Source organism: Camelus ferus, chromosome 10, assembly GCF_009834535.1.
Source record: "Camelus ferus isolate YT-003-E chromosome 10, BCGSAC_Cfer_1.0, whole genome shotgun sequence".
NCBI classification, from domain to species: Eukaryota; Metazoa; Chordata; class Mammalia; order Artiodactyla; family Camelidae; genus Camelus; species Camelus ferus.
The window spans coordinates 72,158,198-72,174,807 of record NC_045705.1 but is presented as its reverse complement, the minus strand read 5'-3'; the positions used below and the strand labels follow the sequence as shown (position 1 = coordinate 72,174,807).

The window sequence follows — 16,610 nt, the reverse complement described above, 5'->3', positions numbered from 1 at the left end:
TGAGAAGCAACAGAAGCAGTGCTTAGAGAGAAATCTATGGTATGAATGTGTGATCTAGGAGAAAAGGAACGACCTAAAATCAGTCATCCAAACTTCTCATGCAGGAAACTAGAGAGAGAAACCCTATACACACTGAAAGCAAACAGAGTAAAAGAAATGATACAAACTGGGCAGAAATCAATGAAATTGAAAAGAGGAAATCATTTTTCTAAAAATCAATGAAACTGAAATCTGGTTATTTGAGGGGGAAAAGTAACCAAGACTGATAAACCTCTAGCCAGGTTAGTCAGAAATAAAAAGAGGAAACAAAGATCACTACAAAGAGAAATGAAAGAGAGGCCGTCAGGACAGGTTCCATGGACATTAAGGGTCATAAAGTAACACTATGAGCAGCGCCGAGCCCGCAAACCTGGTAACTTAGAAGTACAAAACAATTCCTTGAAAGACACAAACTATCAAAGCGCACAGAAGGAGACATAGACACCCTAACAGGCCTATTAAAGAAATTGAATGAATAATTAATAATCATCCAAGCAAGAAAACCCCAGGCCCAGATGGTCCCACTGGTGAAGTCTACCAAACATTTAAGGAAGAAATGGCACCAATTCTCTACAACCTTTTCCAGAAAATAGAAACAGAATGCTTTCTCGCTCATTCTGAGGCCAGCATTAACCTAATAAAACCAAAATCAGACAAAGACATAGGAAGAAAGGAAAACTACAGATCAATATCTCTCTTGAATATAAATGCAAAAATTCTCAACAAAATATTAGCAAATTAAATCCAGTAATGAGTTATACATCACAGAATAATTATATACTACTAACAAGTGGGGTTTATTCTGGGTGTGCAGAGCTGTTCAACATTTTTTTAATCAATTAATGTAGTCTATCACATCTGCAGGCTAAGAAAGGAAAACAATATTATCTTATCAACTGATGCAGAAAAACATTTGACAAAACCAAACGCCCGTTCATAATTAAAAATGCTCAGCAAACTAGGAACAGAAGGGGACTTCCTCAACTTGATTAAGATCACCCACCAAAAACTTATTTGACTAACGTCAGTCACACTGTATTGTGAGAAACCAGATGCTTTCCCCTTAAGATCAGAAGCAAGGTGCAAGGATGTCCCCTCCAATCACTCCAGTTCGACATCGTTGAACTGGAAATCCAGGATAATGAAATCAGACAAGAAATAAAATATACACAGATTGCAAAGGAAGACATAAAACTATCTTTGTTCACAGATGACAAGACTGTTTATGTAGGAAACCCAAAGAATTAACAAAACAAAAACAAAAGTAAAACAACTCCTGGAATGAATAAGTGATAAAAATAAAGTTGCATGATACAAGCTTTAGGTACAAAAGTCCACTGCTTTCCTATATGTTAGCAACGAACAGTGGAAATTTGGCATTCAAAGCAGAATACCATTGCATTAGCACTTTAGAAAAGTAAATACTTGGGTACAAAACTTTAAAATATCTGTACAGGATCCACTGCCCAGTGCCCGATGGCCAAAAGCAGAGACCAACACCAGCCCCTCTTCCACCCCGGGGGTGGTGTCTTGAGGGGCGCAGGGCTTCATTCTTACTGGAAGTGACACTTGGGCTATGGGTGTCCGTCCCTGCCACAATGCTTCTGCCAGGACTTCCAGAATGCCACTTCCACCGTCATGGTGTTCCAGCCAGGCATTCACCTTGCAGCAAGTGAAGAGCAGTGGTGGGTCCACGCTCCCATCTCCCTGAAGCAGCTGGCCTGGTAGGAGGGTGGCCAGAGGGTGGAATGATTATGGAGCTAGCTGGGTGTCACACCATGGAGCTGGGGTCACATCCTCCAGAGGTAGTAGATGCTCTAAGTCAGCAACCCACAGGCCCCTCACAGCCGAGATCCACAGGTCCAGGTATGAAGAAGAGGAAATGGCAGTGTTCTGTCATCCCAAATGGTCCACCAGCGAGCTGTTTGCTTCCCGTGCCTGCAGCCCTGGGCTCTGCTGGTCCAGCGGTCTCAGAGTCCAATGGAGGAGTGTATCCCAGGTTGCCTGGACATTCCTGGCTTTAAAACTGAAAGTCCCACATGGTAGGAATCCCCTCTATCCTGGGCAAGCCCTAGAGTGCTTCCACTAGAGGACACATCAGACTGGAAGTTGACTGCCACCTGGCCACCTGCGTCTCCCCACACCAGGGAATCAGAGGGTCACAGAAGGAAGGGCTGAGTTTTCATTCCAGAATGGGATGAGGAGGAGATGGTCTGGAAGGCAGGAGATGCTCAGGGTGTCTCTGAGTGACCCTAGGTCCCGGAGTAAATGCCACCAGAAAACTAGAACCACCCAGCACAGGCATAGACCCTTTGGGTCACTCCACCAAGAAGCCACGACCAGCTGCAGTGCTGACTGAGGACACAGGGAATGTGGGGTGAGCAGGGGAAGAGGCAGTTACAGCTACCAGCTAGGGCCACATGGCTGTCATGACAGCAGGAACTTCTTGACGTCGCGTGACGTCCTCCTGTGTCTGTTCAGCTGCTCTTCTTTCTCCCGCTTCCCCTCCCACCCCTTCCCTCTAACACGTTAGTGAGAGTTAACCTGACATCTCAGTGTTTGTGTCATTAACGCTCACACTCTCTTCTAGAGTGTTTAAGTGTTCAACATTCTTAAAGAGAGCCTGTCATTCAGTTAAAGTCAGTGCCACCTAAAGATGGTTAAAGTGACATGAAAGCTTCATCAGTCCCTTCTGGAGAGACCAGCCTGTTTTCGGCTGGGATAGTTGCACCACGTTAAGCAGAAGCCTTTGTTTTTATTTGGAAGTTAAACATGATTTAAAGTAGAAGTGTGTGCATGTGTGCTGAGGTGTCAAGGAGCCTCTGCTGGGTGGTTCTGTTGTTAAGCTGGGAATCCACTTCCCAGAATCCCCTTCCCCATATGGTTCGGGTCAGAGGTGGGCAAAAGAGAAACTCACGTGACACTGGAGACAGCAGTGAATCGTGCCTGCTACTCTGAAGGGCTGTCTCAGCCAGATGCGGCACAGCTGGAACAGCCACGTCAGGGAGATCTCAGCCATCCACACTTCACCTCACCTGCTAGCTTTCAGCTGACAGAGGGGACCTCCTGACCCTCCCAGGCAGTGGTGTGCCCAAAACTTCCCTCCTGGCACACACCTTCTGATGCCCGCTTTCTGAAATTTCGTTTATGTTTCAGACTGATGTGACTCCCCCGCAGTGGCCCCTTAGTGATAACAGCAGGGAGGAAGCCCTCCCCAGTCTTGTAAGCTCGTCGACACACTCTGTTTTCTTCACAGCGTTTACCACCGTGGGGAACTGTTATTTGTTCAAGTGGGTCTCTGCATAGAAACGCCAGGAAAGGAGGGACCTTATCTGCCTTGCTCATTACTGTGCCCCTTAAGCCTCTGACTCCGAAGGATCCTGGGTAGCTACTGGCTGAGCCGGCATATGGTGGAGACCCAGGGGTAAGAGGGGATGCACGTGGTGCTTTACAGAGAACTAGAACCGGTGGAGGGAGGGACAGAGGGAAGTCAGGCCGGCAGCTGCGCTAGCGGGGGTTGGAGGAGACAGACAGGGCGGGGAGGGGTTGAGATGGTCCAGGCAAGGATGGGCCCAAGTGGGGCAAAGTCCATCATCAACCTACACTCACCTCGGGCCACCAGCTCAGCCACACCTCAGCCAGACACAGGAGAGCTGGGTTGAGCACCACCCCTGGCCCCTTCGGAACCGCCATGCCCCTCCTGCTTGTGCACCTCTCCACCTTCACTCTGCCCTCAGTGAAGGCCACCACCTTGCCCCTCTGCAGCCTCCGTCCACCTGGCAGCCAGGTAGGACCCTGGCTTTCCAAGCTAAGGTCCTTTGGTGGTTCCTCGTGGCCCTCAGGGTGAAGCCACCTGCTTTTGAGACCCTCTAAGGAGCCCTTCCACCCACACACACTCCCGACCCACCATCACCACTTATCCCCCTATGTCTCTCCCTCAAACTTCCTTTTTCGTCTCTCCACTTTGGGCCCCACTCCTCCTGGTTGCACGGTTAGCAGGAGACTTGCTCCAGGTCCAAGCCCAGGCCGCAGCATCCTTCCCCTCACGTTCCCCAAGCTCCGAGTCTCCCCATCACAGCCCCTACACCCCTGCCCCCCGTGTCCCCATTGTCCCCCGACCCAGAGCATGCGCCTTCCGCGGCCTCCATCACTAGACCCCGTGTCCCCGAGTCCCTCTGTCCCCCACACCTCCCCTGTCCCGCGCTCCCTCGTCCCCGGTCCTATGCACCACCCCGTTCCCCTTGCATCCTCTGACCCTGCCCCCTGCCCCTAGTCCTCCGCACCTCCCAGTACCCCGCATCCCCGGGTGCCCGCGCCCGCGCGCTGCGCTGGCCGGCGCGCCCAGGTGGATGCGCGCGCGTTGCGTGGAGACGAGCGGTGGGCACACCCTAACCCGCCGGCCCCGCCTCCCACACCGCGGATTGGCTCCCCGTAGGCTGGCCGGGTCCCGATTGGCTCGCGCCGCGTGGAGGCCGGGCCCGTTTCACGGTGGGTAGCACCGCAGCGTGGATGCTGCTCGGTCCCGCCGCGGCCCCCAGGAGCGTGGAGCCCAAGCGGCCGGGCGGGGCCGGGCGGGGGCAACGCCGGGAGCTGCTCCGCCGCCCACCCAGGGCCCTCGGCCAAGGGCAACCTGGGGTCGCGGCCGCCGCAGGCGGCGGACAAAGAGCCATGCGGGGCTGGGGGACGCAGCGCGGGGCGCGCGGGAGCGGGGGGCCGCAGCGGCGCCGCTGAGCACGGCCCGAGGCGGGGCGGGGCCGGCCGCGATGCCGTGGTTCCCGGTGAAGAAGATCCGCAAACAGATCAAGCTGCTGCTCCTGCTGGTGCTGCTCACCTGCGCCGCGTGGCTCACGTATGTGCACCTGAGCCTGGTGCGCCAGGGCCGCGCGCTGCGCCAGCGGCTGGGCTACGGGCGAGGTACGGGAGGGGGCGCGCGCCCTGGGGGCGAGGGGCAGTGAGGGCCCCGAGCAGCGCTGGGCCCAGGGCCTCCCATCGCGCCCGGGTCTCAGCATGGGCCAGATCGGCCTGGAGACCCCATCTGCCTTTCCTAGCTCGGCTCTACTGGGGCAGGGGGTGCGGCTGGGCAGGGCCCGAATGCCCAATGACGTTAGCAGTGACGTTCGCGACCCTCTTGGGGAGCGTCCCAGAACCTGGGCGGACTCCGGGATCCAGCCTGGAGCGGGTAGTGACGGGGTTAAAGGTGGGCTCCTGGAGAGGTCTGCGCTCTCAGGCCCTGAATGCTGGGATTCCGGAGAGGCCAAGTATGGCTGCGCCTCAACCACTTGCCTACTTAGCAGAGCCTCAGTTTCCCCATCTGCTGGGGAGGAGGAGAGGGACAGAGATCCTTCTTCTGGACTTAGGTGGAGGGGGACAAGGGCTGGGGGGAGCTGACCCTTGCAGTTGCAAGCTTCCTGGAGGAGGTGTCCTAGGTAAACCTGTGATCAGGGACTGAGACGCTTGTGTGTTGGGGGGTGAGGCATGCAGATGGGGACCCAGCCTGGGGAACCTCAAACTGCTGGAGTGAACTCTCCCAGGCTCCTCGAGCTCAGGCTCCAGTGGAGACAGACAGTGATCAGGTCCTGGTGAGCCCTGTGAGAAAGAGCCAGGGGAAGGGTCCTGCCACTTTAGCTAGGGGGATCCCGGAGGGCCTCTTGGAGGTGGTGACCTTTGACACACAAGATTTGCAGGAGGAGGGGCAGAGCGCCTGGAACCTGGGGGGGAGGTGATGAGAGAGAACGACCCACCTCAGGGCAGGGAAGATGCCAGCAAAGCTGCTCCTGGCCCTTCTTGAGGAATTGGGATGTCCTTAAGATGGGCAGTGCGAGTCTTGCCTCCCAAAGACTCAGCACGATTCTGACTCACGGAAGTCTTGGCCCACCAGAAAGGGGTCCAGAGCTCCCCATTCAGTCCCACAACTGGCTCCACAGACTCCCAGGCCAGGGGTCAGGGGCTTGTTCCAACCGCCCCCGAGAGTCCATGCATCTCGCAGCTGCCCCTCCCTCTAGAGGCCCCCAGCACTGCTCGGGCCCTCAGAGAAGCCCCCCGCCCTCCAGCTATCAGCAAGCAAAGCAGAACCCCAGAGTGTGACCCAGTAACACAGAACATAACCTAACTGCCTCTGTGGTTTTCCGAGCAACCTGTCCTCCCCAACCCGACTTCCTGAGCAGCTGGGAAGCTTAGCTCAGCAATTGGGAGGGGGCAGAGGTGTGGGAACACCATTTCTGAGGCCTCCTTTGCTCTCAGCTGGACCAGCAGGGAAGCTAGGGACTCATCAACCTGTCCGGCTCTCCTGGGTAGGCCAGAGCTCAGGATTATGAAAAAGCTCAAACTCTCAGGTGGCACCTTCCAAGAGCAGCCCCAGCGCAAGCATCTCATCTCTGGCTGCAGCCTGCCTTCTGTCCAGCTACAGGCTCCCACCAGGGCAGGGCTTGTGAGAAGCTGGGTTTCTGAACACGTCTGAGGCCTTCCTGACGGCCCTGTCAGCACCGTCTTCACTTCCACCAGGAAGGCTTCCCAGTGTCCAGCAGCCTGTGCAGGCAGAGGTCCTGGAGGGAGGGCGAACCAGGAAGCAGGAGGCCTGTCGGGTTCTCACTGTGCTGGGGCTCAGCCCCTACAGGACTGGGATGGCAGCCTGGGTTGGGCCCCCACTGCAGGAGGCTCCCAATACCCACAGACTCACCTTGGTGGGCAGGGAGCATCAGGCCAGGCCAAGGAGCTCACCTCCCAGCTAGACAGAGGACAGGTGTGGGGGAAGAACCCATAATAAGAAGCAGGGGGCAGGCACCATGGGGCTCTCACAGGCAGAAGGCCGTGGGCCACCCTCCTCCCCCAGAGAAGGCACCCAGGCCAACTGTGTCCATCTAACTCCTCAGGGTCTGGATCGAGGCGTGGGCATAGATGTTGAAGCCTAGGTTTGGCCCTGCAGCAGAGGGGCTCCTGGCTTGGGTGTCCCTGGGTGGGAGCAGACATGGGGTACAGGGAAGCCTCACCTTGGAGGCTCAGATCCCAGGATATGGAACCCCCAGGTCCACAGCTTAGAGAGGAGGTCTGGGAAGTTAAGGGCAGTGTGGAGGTGGTCTGGCTTGGGGAGTTTTAGGGGTGCCAAGCTCTAGAGATGGCCACAGACCTGGGAGGGGTTTCTCAGGGAGACAGTCTCCCTCCAGGACCTGGCCCCAGGTCCTCTGGCAGCCAGACCAGCGTGCCTATCCCTCCTCTGCCCAGGCTGGTGCCAGGGTACCTTTGGTCCCGGACCCTGGCCTGGAGGGCAGTAGGTGGCACATGAGCCACGGGCTAGGGCTGGCGTAGTTTCAAGACCATGGTGCCCTCCTGACAGCAAGCTGCAGCCCTAACCATTGGCTCTCAGTTCTGGTAAGGGAGGCAGACACCAAACACTCTAGCACATGGGAAAAGAGCAGAGGGCAGAGCAGTCCCAGGACCTCTTTGGAGGCAGAGCCACCGATGAGGACAAGAGGATGGGTGTGCATGTGCAGGTATACACACCAGCACCTGCACACACAGCTGCTCCTTCACGCCGGCAGGGCTGGGAAAAGCCAGGTGTAGGACACGGACAGGAGCTGTCCCCACAGAAGTGAGTGTGTATGGGAGAAGGGCCCCGCAGAGAGCACTTCCAGATGTAGGGCGGGGCATTGGGAAGGGGCAGACGTGGGGAGGGGGGCTTCAGTGGAGACACCACTGGCCTTCCTGCCCCCCACTGAGCCCAGGAGCTCAGCTGTGGCCTTGGAGAGCCTAGCCCCAGTCACGCCCCATGTGCCACCCACAGAAGGTGAAAAGCTGAGCAGTGTGACCGACGGCCGGGGCGTCGGGGTGTCGCTGTCCACACAGAGGGTGGAGGACTCCAGCGAGAGCCGTGAGGAGGAGCATGTGGTGAGCAGCGCCGTGGGAAGAGCCTGTGTGCACAGCACGCACAAGAGCCAGGGCCACTCGCGGGCCGGTGGCCTCCAGAGCTGTGGGCTGTGTGGGTGGAGGACGCAGGTGTAGCCCCGAGCGTGGCCCAGAAACAGATATCCCGGCCTGGGCGGATGTAGGTGGCGCACATTGGGTGGCCGAGTGTCTGGGCGGGGTGGTGAGGGTCTTCCGGGCCTCGGCATGGCTGGATGTGTGAGGGGTCTCCGTGGGGTGCGTCCCCATGTATCTGTGTGTGTGTGTGGCCCTTCCCTGCTTCTGCTTCTCAGCTCTGACCCTTGTGCCCTTCTCCCCTGCAGCCGGAAGGTCAGGACCCAGACGTGCTGTTTCCTGGGGGGGCCCGAAGGCCCTTCTCACTCAACCTCACCCATCAGGTGCCCCCCTGGCGGGAGGAGGTGAGCTCTGCTTGGCTGCCTGGTAGGGGTGGGCAGGGCAGGGCAGCGGTGCAGGAGGTAAGCCCTCCTCCTGCCCCCAGTACAAGGGGCAGGTGAACCTGCATGTGTTTGAGGACTGGTGTGGTGGCGCCGTGGGCCATCTGCGGAGGAACCTACACTTCCCGCTCTTCCCTCACGTGAGTGCTGGGGGCTGGGCGGTTGGCCCACAGGTGGGCAGGGGTACGCAGGGGCCCTGATATCGAGGCCGCTGCCTCCCCCAGACACGCACCACAGTGAAGAAGCTGGCCGTGTCCCCCAAGTGGAAGAACTATGGCCTCCGGATCTTCGGCTTCATCCACCCGGCGAGAGATGGTGCGGGCATGGGGTGTTGGGGGAGGGGGGCAGGAAGGCCCCACACCCCCCTGAGCCCTGTCCTGTGGCCTAGGAGACATCCAGTTCTCCGTGGCTTCAGATGACAACTCTGAGTTCTGGCTGAGCACAAACGAGAGCCCGGCGGGCGCCCAGCTGATGGCCTTTGTGGGCAAGGTACCCCCACCTGAAGCCCAGCCCCTCCATCCACACCCCTTCTGTCTTCACGGGCCTCCTGCGGCCTTGGTCACTTGTCCCCTCCAGCTTCTTAGGAATGGGGACTGGATGGGGCTGGTGCCCCCAAGGAGGGGGTGAGCCCCCTGCCCCTTCTATGTCACCCTCCAGACTGGCTCTGAGTGGACAGCGCCTGGAGAATTCACCAAGTTCAGCTCCCAGGTGTCCAAGCCCAGGAGGTGAGTGGCTGTGGGCGCGTGTGTCTGCGTGTGTGGGGACTGGGTGATATGCGTGCAGGAAACCAGTGCTGCTGTGCCTCCATCTGCTTTGGGCTCCTGGGGCCTGCCCCTGACCGCTCTGTCCCCAGGCTCATGGCCTCCCGGAGGTACTACTTTGAGCTGCTGCACAAGCAGGATGACCGCGGCTCGGACCACGTGGAAGTGGGCGTGAGTGCAGCTGCCCTCCTGAGGGCTTGAAGACCCCACCTCCCCGGACCTGCCCTCCCCTCCGGCTGCTCCCCGCAGGGCAGCAGTGTGGACCCTGCCCCAGAGGAGCATCCAGCCTAGCTGACGAAGCAGAGGACAAAGCAGATGCTCAGGGATGGGCTTAGGCTTCACGGTGCCCGCTCGGGGCCCAGGGGGGTTCATGGAGGAAGTGGCCCTGGAGTAGAGTCTTGGGAGATGATAGACATCCACCAGGAGACGAGCAGAGGAATTTGGGGTGCATCAAATGAACTCCAGATCCCCACCCAGAGTCTTCTGGAATCCAAGCAGGCCGGTGTCCAGATCAGGCAGGACTTCCCCCTGAGGAAAATCCCTCTGGCCACTACTTGAAGAGAGCCTGGTAGGAGGGACTTCTAGGGGCAGCCTTGGGGCCTGAACCAGGGAGGTGAGAATGGAGGAAGCAGGGGGTTGCACAGCTACCAAGAACGTGAGCCTGGCTGGGTGTGGGCTGGTGAGCAGGGTGGGTCGGGTTGGGGGGCGTGTTGCAGGTGCCTGGTTTGTGTGCAGTGAGCGTCACCTTAGCTCAGCTTGGCACAGAGTCTAGGCTGGAAATGCAGATTCAAGGTGACCTTGTGGAAGCCAAGGGGGTGACGAAGAGGGCCCGGCACAGCCCACAGGAACCCCATTGTGAGGGCATGGGAGAGGGACAGAGTCTGCAAGGGAGACTGAGAGGGAGTGGCCGGAGAAGCTGGGGAATGGGGATGGGGAGGTCCAGCAGGGAGCTGGGGCTGCTGAGTCCATCCCTTGGAAGGACAGCTCCACCCTCCAGAAGAGCCGTGGCTGCAGCAGCAGGAGCAGGTAGGGCAGAAGCCATAACCAGAAGATGAGGAAGCACCCAGGATGTCAGGAAAGGCCTGGAGGGAGCATGGGAGGTCCTCGCCTGCCTCCAGGGACCCTAGCCGTCTGGGCCTCCTTAGGACCCCCTCCCATCCACCTTCCCAGCTTCCTGCACCCTTGACCGGGCCACCCCCTTCAGCTCCCCACCCCACATCGGGGAAGAATCACTCCTCCCTGAACAAGCCAAGTTCCCACCTTGACCCCCGTCCTTTGGTCCTGACAATCCTCTCTACCCTGCAGTGGCGAGCCTTCCTGCCGGGCCTGAAGTTCGAGGTCATAGGCCCTGCTCACATCTCCCTGTACACAGGTGCGGTGCCTGGTGCCTCTCTGGGAAAGGGGGAGGGCTCCTAATGGGTGGTCTCTTTGGGGTGGTGTCTGGATGTGGGTGAGGAGGGGTCTCTGGGCACTCCCGGGGACCCCACACATCCTCTGTCTCTAGATGAGTCAGCCCTGAAGATGGACCACGTGGCCCACGTCCCACAGTCCCCAGCCAGTCGCCTCCAGAGGCTCCTGCTGCAGGAGGAGCCCAGAGCCGACATGCTGCGGCCAGATCCGCGAGACACCTTCTTTCTCAGTGAGAGGGGGCCCGCAAGGGGCGTGGGGCGGGGGTTCCAGGCCGGCCACCCTGTGACCATCCCTCCTGCAGCGCCTCGGTTGGAGCCCTCGAGTCTGGAGAATGTGCTGGAGCCCTGTTCCTACGCCCCCACCTACGTCGTCAAGGATTTTCCTATCGCAAGATACCAGGGACTGCAATTTGTGAGTGCCTCTCGCCAAGACCTTCCCTGAGACCCAGGCCTCCCACTCCCCAGGGTCCCCTGAGCCTCCTCCAGATCCTCTGGAAGACGCCTGGCCTGAGCACTCTGCCCTGTCTCAGGTGTACCTGTCCTTCGTTTATCCCAATGATCACACGCGCCTCACTCACATGGAGACGGACAACAAGTGCTTCTACCGCGAGTCACCGCTGTATCTGGAAAGGTGTGTGGGTGGTAACCGGGAAAGAATGGGGCGGGGCCTCTGCGCATCGGGGTCTCTGATGCCCCGCCCCCGCCCCAGGTTTGGGTTCTATAAATACATGAAGGTGGACAGGGAGGAAGGGGAGGAAGATGAAGAGGAGGAGGTGCAGCGCCGAGCCTTCCTCTTCCTCAACCCGGATGGTGAGTGCCCCCCACCGCCTCCGCCCCCAGCTAGGCCCTCCCAGGCACGGTGGGCTGAACTGCCCTTTCCACAGACTTCCTGGACGATGAGGACGAAGGGGAGCTGCTCGACGAGCTGGAACCCACCGAGGCGTCCCCAGCGCAGAGCGGCCGCCTGTTTCCTGCCCCTTTGGCTCCCACCAAGGCCCCAGCCACCCCTGCCCCGCCCACGTCTCCCACCCACCGGGGCGGCCCGGCCCCCAGGCGCTCGCGGGCGCTGAGCTGGGCTGCCCTTCCCCTTCCCCTCCTCTTGGGCCGCGCCCCACCACCCCGCGCCGCAGCCCAGCGGCCGGCCCCGAAGGTGTACGTGACACGGGTGCGGCCGGGACCGCGGGCGCCCCCCCAGGCCTTGGCCCCGCTCAGCCCACGAGGCCTGCCCTGGCCGCCCTTCCGCAGCGTCTTCCTGCGCCCTAGATCTCTGCCCAGGGTGCAGCTGCGCACACCCTTACGCCCACCCCAGGCTCCTGGCCGCAGGACCGGCAGCCCCCAGGCCACAGAGCTGAGACCCCTGGCCTGGGCCCAGGCCACTCAGGGGAGCCGGGAGGGCGCGCCGGGACTCGCGGCCCCCACAGCGGACTCTAACTCAACTACTGAGGGGCAGCCTGTGACCTCCTTCCTGAGCTTGTCCCAGGTGTCCAGGCCACAGCTGCCTGGGGAGGGCGAGGAGGAGGAGGAGGAAGGGGACGATGAGGACGAGGAGGAAGGGGCCCCGGGCGACGAGGCTGCGTCAGAGGACAGCGAAGAGGCAGCTGGCCCAGCGCGCAGCCAATGGCGCGAGGACGCCATCAACTGGCAGCGCACATTCAGCGTGGGCAACGTGGACTTTGAGCTGCTGCGCTCAGACTGGAATGACCTGCGCTGCAACGTGTCTGGAAACTTGCAGCTGCCCGAGGCAGAGGCCGTGGATGTGGTGGCTCAGTACATGGAGCGTCTCAACACACGCCATGCCGGGTACGGGCGTCGGGTGCGAGTGAGGCAGGACTGCCTTGGCTTCCGTGGGATCCTTAGGCCTTTCCTAGGGTATAACAGAGCAGCACACACTCCCTTCTCCCTCCTGGGGCTCCTTACTGCATAGGGTCCCATGTATTAGGAACTTACTCCCCAACCCAGGGCTGGCTCCCCAGTGCTGTATGTACCGCCAAACCCCATGCCTATCGCCTTGGACCTAGACCTGAGCCACCCAGGTCTCTCCTCTAGGTAGAGACACACACGAAGGTCAAGCTAAGAGCCCCTGGACCGCTCCACCCCTGGCAAAGTGCTGACTCAGGTCTTGGTCCTCAAGGGAAGGCTCAGGGTTCCTGCCCCACTGGACCCTCAGGTCTCCCCTAGGCCCCAGGATCCAGTCCTGTCTCCACCCCAAGCAGGTATGGGGGCAGAGAGTGGGGGCCCCAGCTTGGCCTTAGGGTTCTCAGAGCTGTGCTGAACCCTTGAGGAGGGGCAGGCTCTGCAGATAGCCACAACAGGTAAGGGCTGGCCAGGAGGGCTGGTGGCAGAGGACAGGCATCGTGGGCCTCGAAGGCCAGGCACAAGACTCATTCTTCTTGCCTGTGAAACAAAGTTTTGAGCAGGACATGGGTTTGGCCCATTTGGGTTGTAGACAAGCATGTGGCTGCCTTGGAGGGCAGTGGGTGGGAGGGGAAGCCTGTGACCCAAGGCTTGGTCCAGGGCAGTGACAAGATGTTCTGGGCTCTCAGCGGCGGGGGGGGGGGGGGGGGCAGGTTGATTCTAGACGGCTGAGAAATCAAGCCTGCCCCCTGACTGAGCTTCCTGACAGCAGCTCATCATCCGGCCAGCATGAGGGGGTCTTTGCAGCAGAAGGGTCATGGCTGTGGTCCCAAGGGGCAAGAGCAGGCAGACAGAGAGTGAGGACAGCACGGTGGGGAAGGGCAGCGGTTGAAGGGAGGAATTTGGACCCCACGAGGTCACACAGGTAGGCTCCTAGCATGAGGGACACTGGCAGCAGAAGGAAGAGTGATCTCAGTCAGGGGCAGGTGCAATTTTCCCAGGATGAGGAGAAGCCTCTGTCTGAGGGCAGAGTGAAGGGGGAAATGGTGCACTGAGCAGGGCTGGGGTGGGGGGAGCAGAGAGGGTCTCACTGCAGGCCCAGAGGCTTCTTCCCTGGGGATCAGGATGGCCCTGGGCTGGTGCCAGGGAAGGCACCAAGGAGGCTTCTCAGGGGAAGCACCCAGGACCGTAGAGAGGAGGGGCTGGGGAAGACTGGGGCAAGCATCCAGGCAGGGACACCCACGTCAAAGAGCACAGGAGAGGAGGAAGTTTGCTCATGGAGCATGAGGGGATATTGAGGCCACAAGGTAGAGACCCTCACTGACTTAGAATGCCACTTAAGACGTTTGAACCTCATCCTGTGGACAGTGGGTGTCCCTGAAGATTTCTGAGCATGTCGCTGTGGGCAGGAATGATGGCACCCAGAAGAGAAGACGACAGGAGAGGGCCAAACTGGACTTGGGGGACACCTCCCTTGTGGGCTGCCCTAGGCTGGGGGAGGCACAGAATGTGGGCTTGTCTTCTGGGAACTCCCCGGTGGCCGGGAGGGAGAGGGACCCATGGCAGCACCCTCCCTCAGTCACCTGAGTTTCTGGAGCTGGGGAGACTTGCAGGAAGAGTCGGGGTTGGGGGCAGGGGATGCAATCGCCCACTGGAGGAGCTGACCTGGCCCCGCCTCCCAGGCGGTACGCACTTCTGCGCATCGTGAACGTGGAGAAGCGCAGGGATTCCGCACGCGGAAGCCGTTTCCTCCTGGAGCTGGAGCTGCAGGAACGCGGAGGCGGCCGCCTGCGCCTGTCTGAGTACGTCTTCCTGCGACTGCCTGGAGCCCGAGCCGGGGACACAGATGGGGACGGGGAGAGTCCCGAGCCTACTCCTGCGGTCTCGGCGCACCCCGACGGCCGCCCGGAGCTGTGCCGGCCGCTGCGCCTGGCCTGGCGCCAGGATGTAACGGTACACTTCATTGTGCCAGGTGCGCAGGAGGGCTGCAGGCCGGCCACCTGGGATCGGGGGGACTGGGTCCAGGAGGCCCCATGGGAGATGAGGAGTGCCACTGGCCCTGGAGAGGGTATCACGGTGAGTCAGGGTTGGCTCTGTGTCCCCATCCTCCAGTGAAGAACCAGGCACGCTGGGTGGTACAGTTCCTGGTGGACATGGCCGCGCTGCACGCCCACACAGGAGACTCTCACTTCAGTGTCATCCTGGTGGACTTTGAGAGCGATGACATGGATGTGGAGCAGGCCCTGCGTGCTGCACAACTGCCCAGGTAACAGCACCCCTGACCAGGGAGGGAGGAGCATATCTTCCCTCTTCCGAACAGTGGATTTTCTTGCCTGCCGTCGCCCCGAGAGATGGGGGCTGTGACTTCCCACCCTTTACTCCCCCCTCACCAGGTACCAATACCTAAGGCGAACTGGAAACTTTGAGCGCTCTGCTGGGTTGCAAGCTGGAGTGGACGCGGTGGAGGTGCCTGTGTGGGTTGGGGTGGGTGGGCAGAGTGAGATGGGCTGGGGTGGGGGATGCCAAGAGAGGAACTTATCTTCCGGAGGAGAGGGTGAGGCTCAGACCTCCCCGTTTCCTCCAGGATGCCAGCAGCATCGTTTTCCTCTGCGACCTGCATATCCACTTCCCCCTCAGCATCCTGGACAGCATCCGCAAGCACTGCGTGGAGGGCAAGCTGGCCTTCGCACCTGTGGTCATGCGTCTGGGCTGCGGGAGCTCACCTGGGGACCCACATGGTAATGCCCTTCAGTCATGCCAGGGTAAAATCCAGGCTCCCTGGGGGCCTCTCCCAACTCCTAAGGAGGCCAGGGACCCTATCAGTGCCCCCTGTAATGCTCAGGACCCCTTGTTGTATCTAGGACCCCCGAAATGCCCAGGTCCCCAGGTCCCCAGGTCCTCCCCTACTAACCCCAGAGTCATGCTCAGCCCCTAGGAACCTCCTCCAACACCCAGGTCATCCACAAGGCTCCTAGGTTATAACCAACACGGAGTAGTGACCCCGAGAGCCCTCCTGAGGAAGGATTTGGGTTTGCAGGACCTAGTGTCTGAAGGGCACCCCATCCTTACCCCAGGTTACTGGGAGGTGAATGGCTTCGGCCTCTTTGGGATCTACAAGTCAGACTTTGACCGCGTTGGAGGCATGAACACTGAGGAATTCCGAGACCAGTGGGGAGGCGAGGACTGGGAGCTCCTGGACAGGTGACCAGTTCCTCCCCCATCATGGAGACTGAGACTTCCTTATCTTCCTTATCCTCCTCCTCTGAGTAGGGAGGGGGACCCCCAGGGGTCCTCACATGCTGAGGGAACTCTGCCTTCCTCTTCCCCTGACTCCCAGGATCTGTAGGCCTAGAGGGACCCTCAGACCCCACCCCATTCCCCAAAACCCCTTCCTACCCCAGGGTCCTGCAGGCTCAAGGAAGCGCTTGAATCAGTTCTGACCCCAGATCCTGAGCCCCCACCCTCCCACCAGGGTCCTAGAGTAGTGGAAGCCCTGATCCCCCTAGACCCTAGGCAGAGTCATGACCACTTCCATCCCATCCCATTCCGAGTTCTGTAGGCTCAGGGCAGCCCTGAACCCCTGCCCTCCCCCTGCAGGGTCCTGAAGAATCAGGGCCACCCCAGTCACCCCCATACCCAGTCTTGATCACCCCCCGCAAAGATCCTACAGGCTCAGGGGCAGCCCTGACCGCCCCTCTCCACCCAGGGTCCTGCAGGCAGGGCTGGAGGTGGAGCGGCTCCGACTGCGGAACTTTTACCACCACTACCACTCCAAGCGGGGGATGTGGGGCACACGCAGCCGGAAGGCCTCCCACAAGGAGGCACCCTGAAGACCAGCGACCCCTCCTGGCCCAGGCTGCAGCCCTGCAGTGGCAGCTGGCAGCCAAGCTCTGAGCCTGGACCCTGGGGACCCGGCGGGGCTCATCCCAGGGGCACAGCCACCATCTGTGCCTGGCCCTTTCTGGCCCACCCAGGCCACTGCCCCACTTGTGCCCCTCCCCAGAGAGGCAGCCTTCATAGCAGGCTGGGGCCCAGGCTTGGTCCCCACGCCCTGTGTGATGATTTCTGTGAAATTTTGCCGTAGCGATGACATTGTTTTCAGGATTTCCAAGAGTTCTGTCAGTTCCATTTTTTATTCAGAATGAAATGAAATATTTTTTTTAGTTCTGACTCATTCTCCATGCCTGGTTCTCTTG

General features: G+C 59.8%; 1 protein-coding gene across 3 annotated transcripts; it reads left to right on the top strand.

The window, feature by feature from the left end:
* Positions 1 to 4,478: 4,478 nt before the first annotated feature.
* On the top strand, positions 4,479 to 16,584 carry B4GALNT4 (beta-1,4-N-acetyl-galactosaminyltransferase 4). 3 transcript variants are annotated; one of them, XM_032490394.1, is made up of 20 exons: positions 4,479 to 4,953; positions 7,817 to 7,920; positions 8,259 to 8,354; positions 8,435 to 8,530; positions 8,615 to 8,705; positions 8,806 to 8,879; positions 9,048 to 9,115; positions 9,244 to 9,322; positions 10,457 to 10,523; positions 10,656 to 10,790; positions 10,863 to 10,972; positions 11,091 to 11,191; positions 11,270 to 11,370; positions 11,445 to 12,360; positions 14,097 to 14,386; positions 14,527 to 14,680; positions 14,808 to 14,880; positions 14,999 to 15,152; positions 15,489 to 15,615; positions 16,121 to 16,584. In XM_032490394.1, the coding sequence occupies exons 1-20, from the start codon at positions 4,803 to 4,805 to the stop codon at positions 16,242 to 16,244; spliced, it is 3,111 nt and encodes a 1,036-aa protein (XP_032346285.1). In that variant the 5' UTR covers positions 4,479 to 4,802; the 3' UTR covers positions 16,245 to 16,584. The 3 variants fall into 3 exon arrangements, with proteins under 3 accessions (XP_032346285.1, XP_032346284.1, XP_032346286.1); XM_032490393.1 differs by having other exon boundaries at positions 4,480 to 4,953; positions 8,779 to 8,879; XM_032490395.1 differs by lacking the exon at positions 8,435 to 8,530 and having other exon boundaries at positions 4,480 to 4,953; positions 8,779 to 8,879.
* The last annotated feature ends 26 nt before the right edge of the window (positions 16,585 to 16,610 follow it).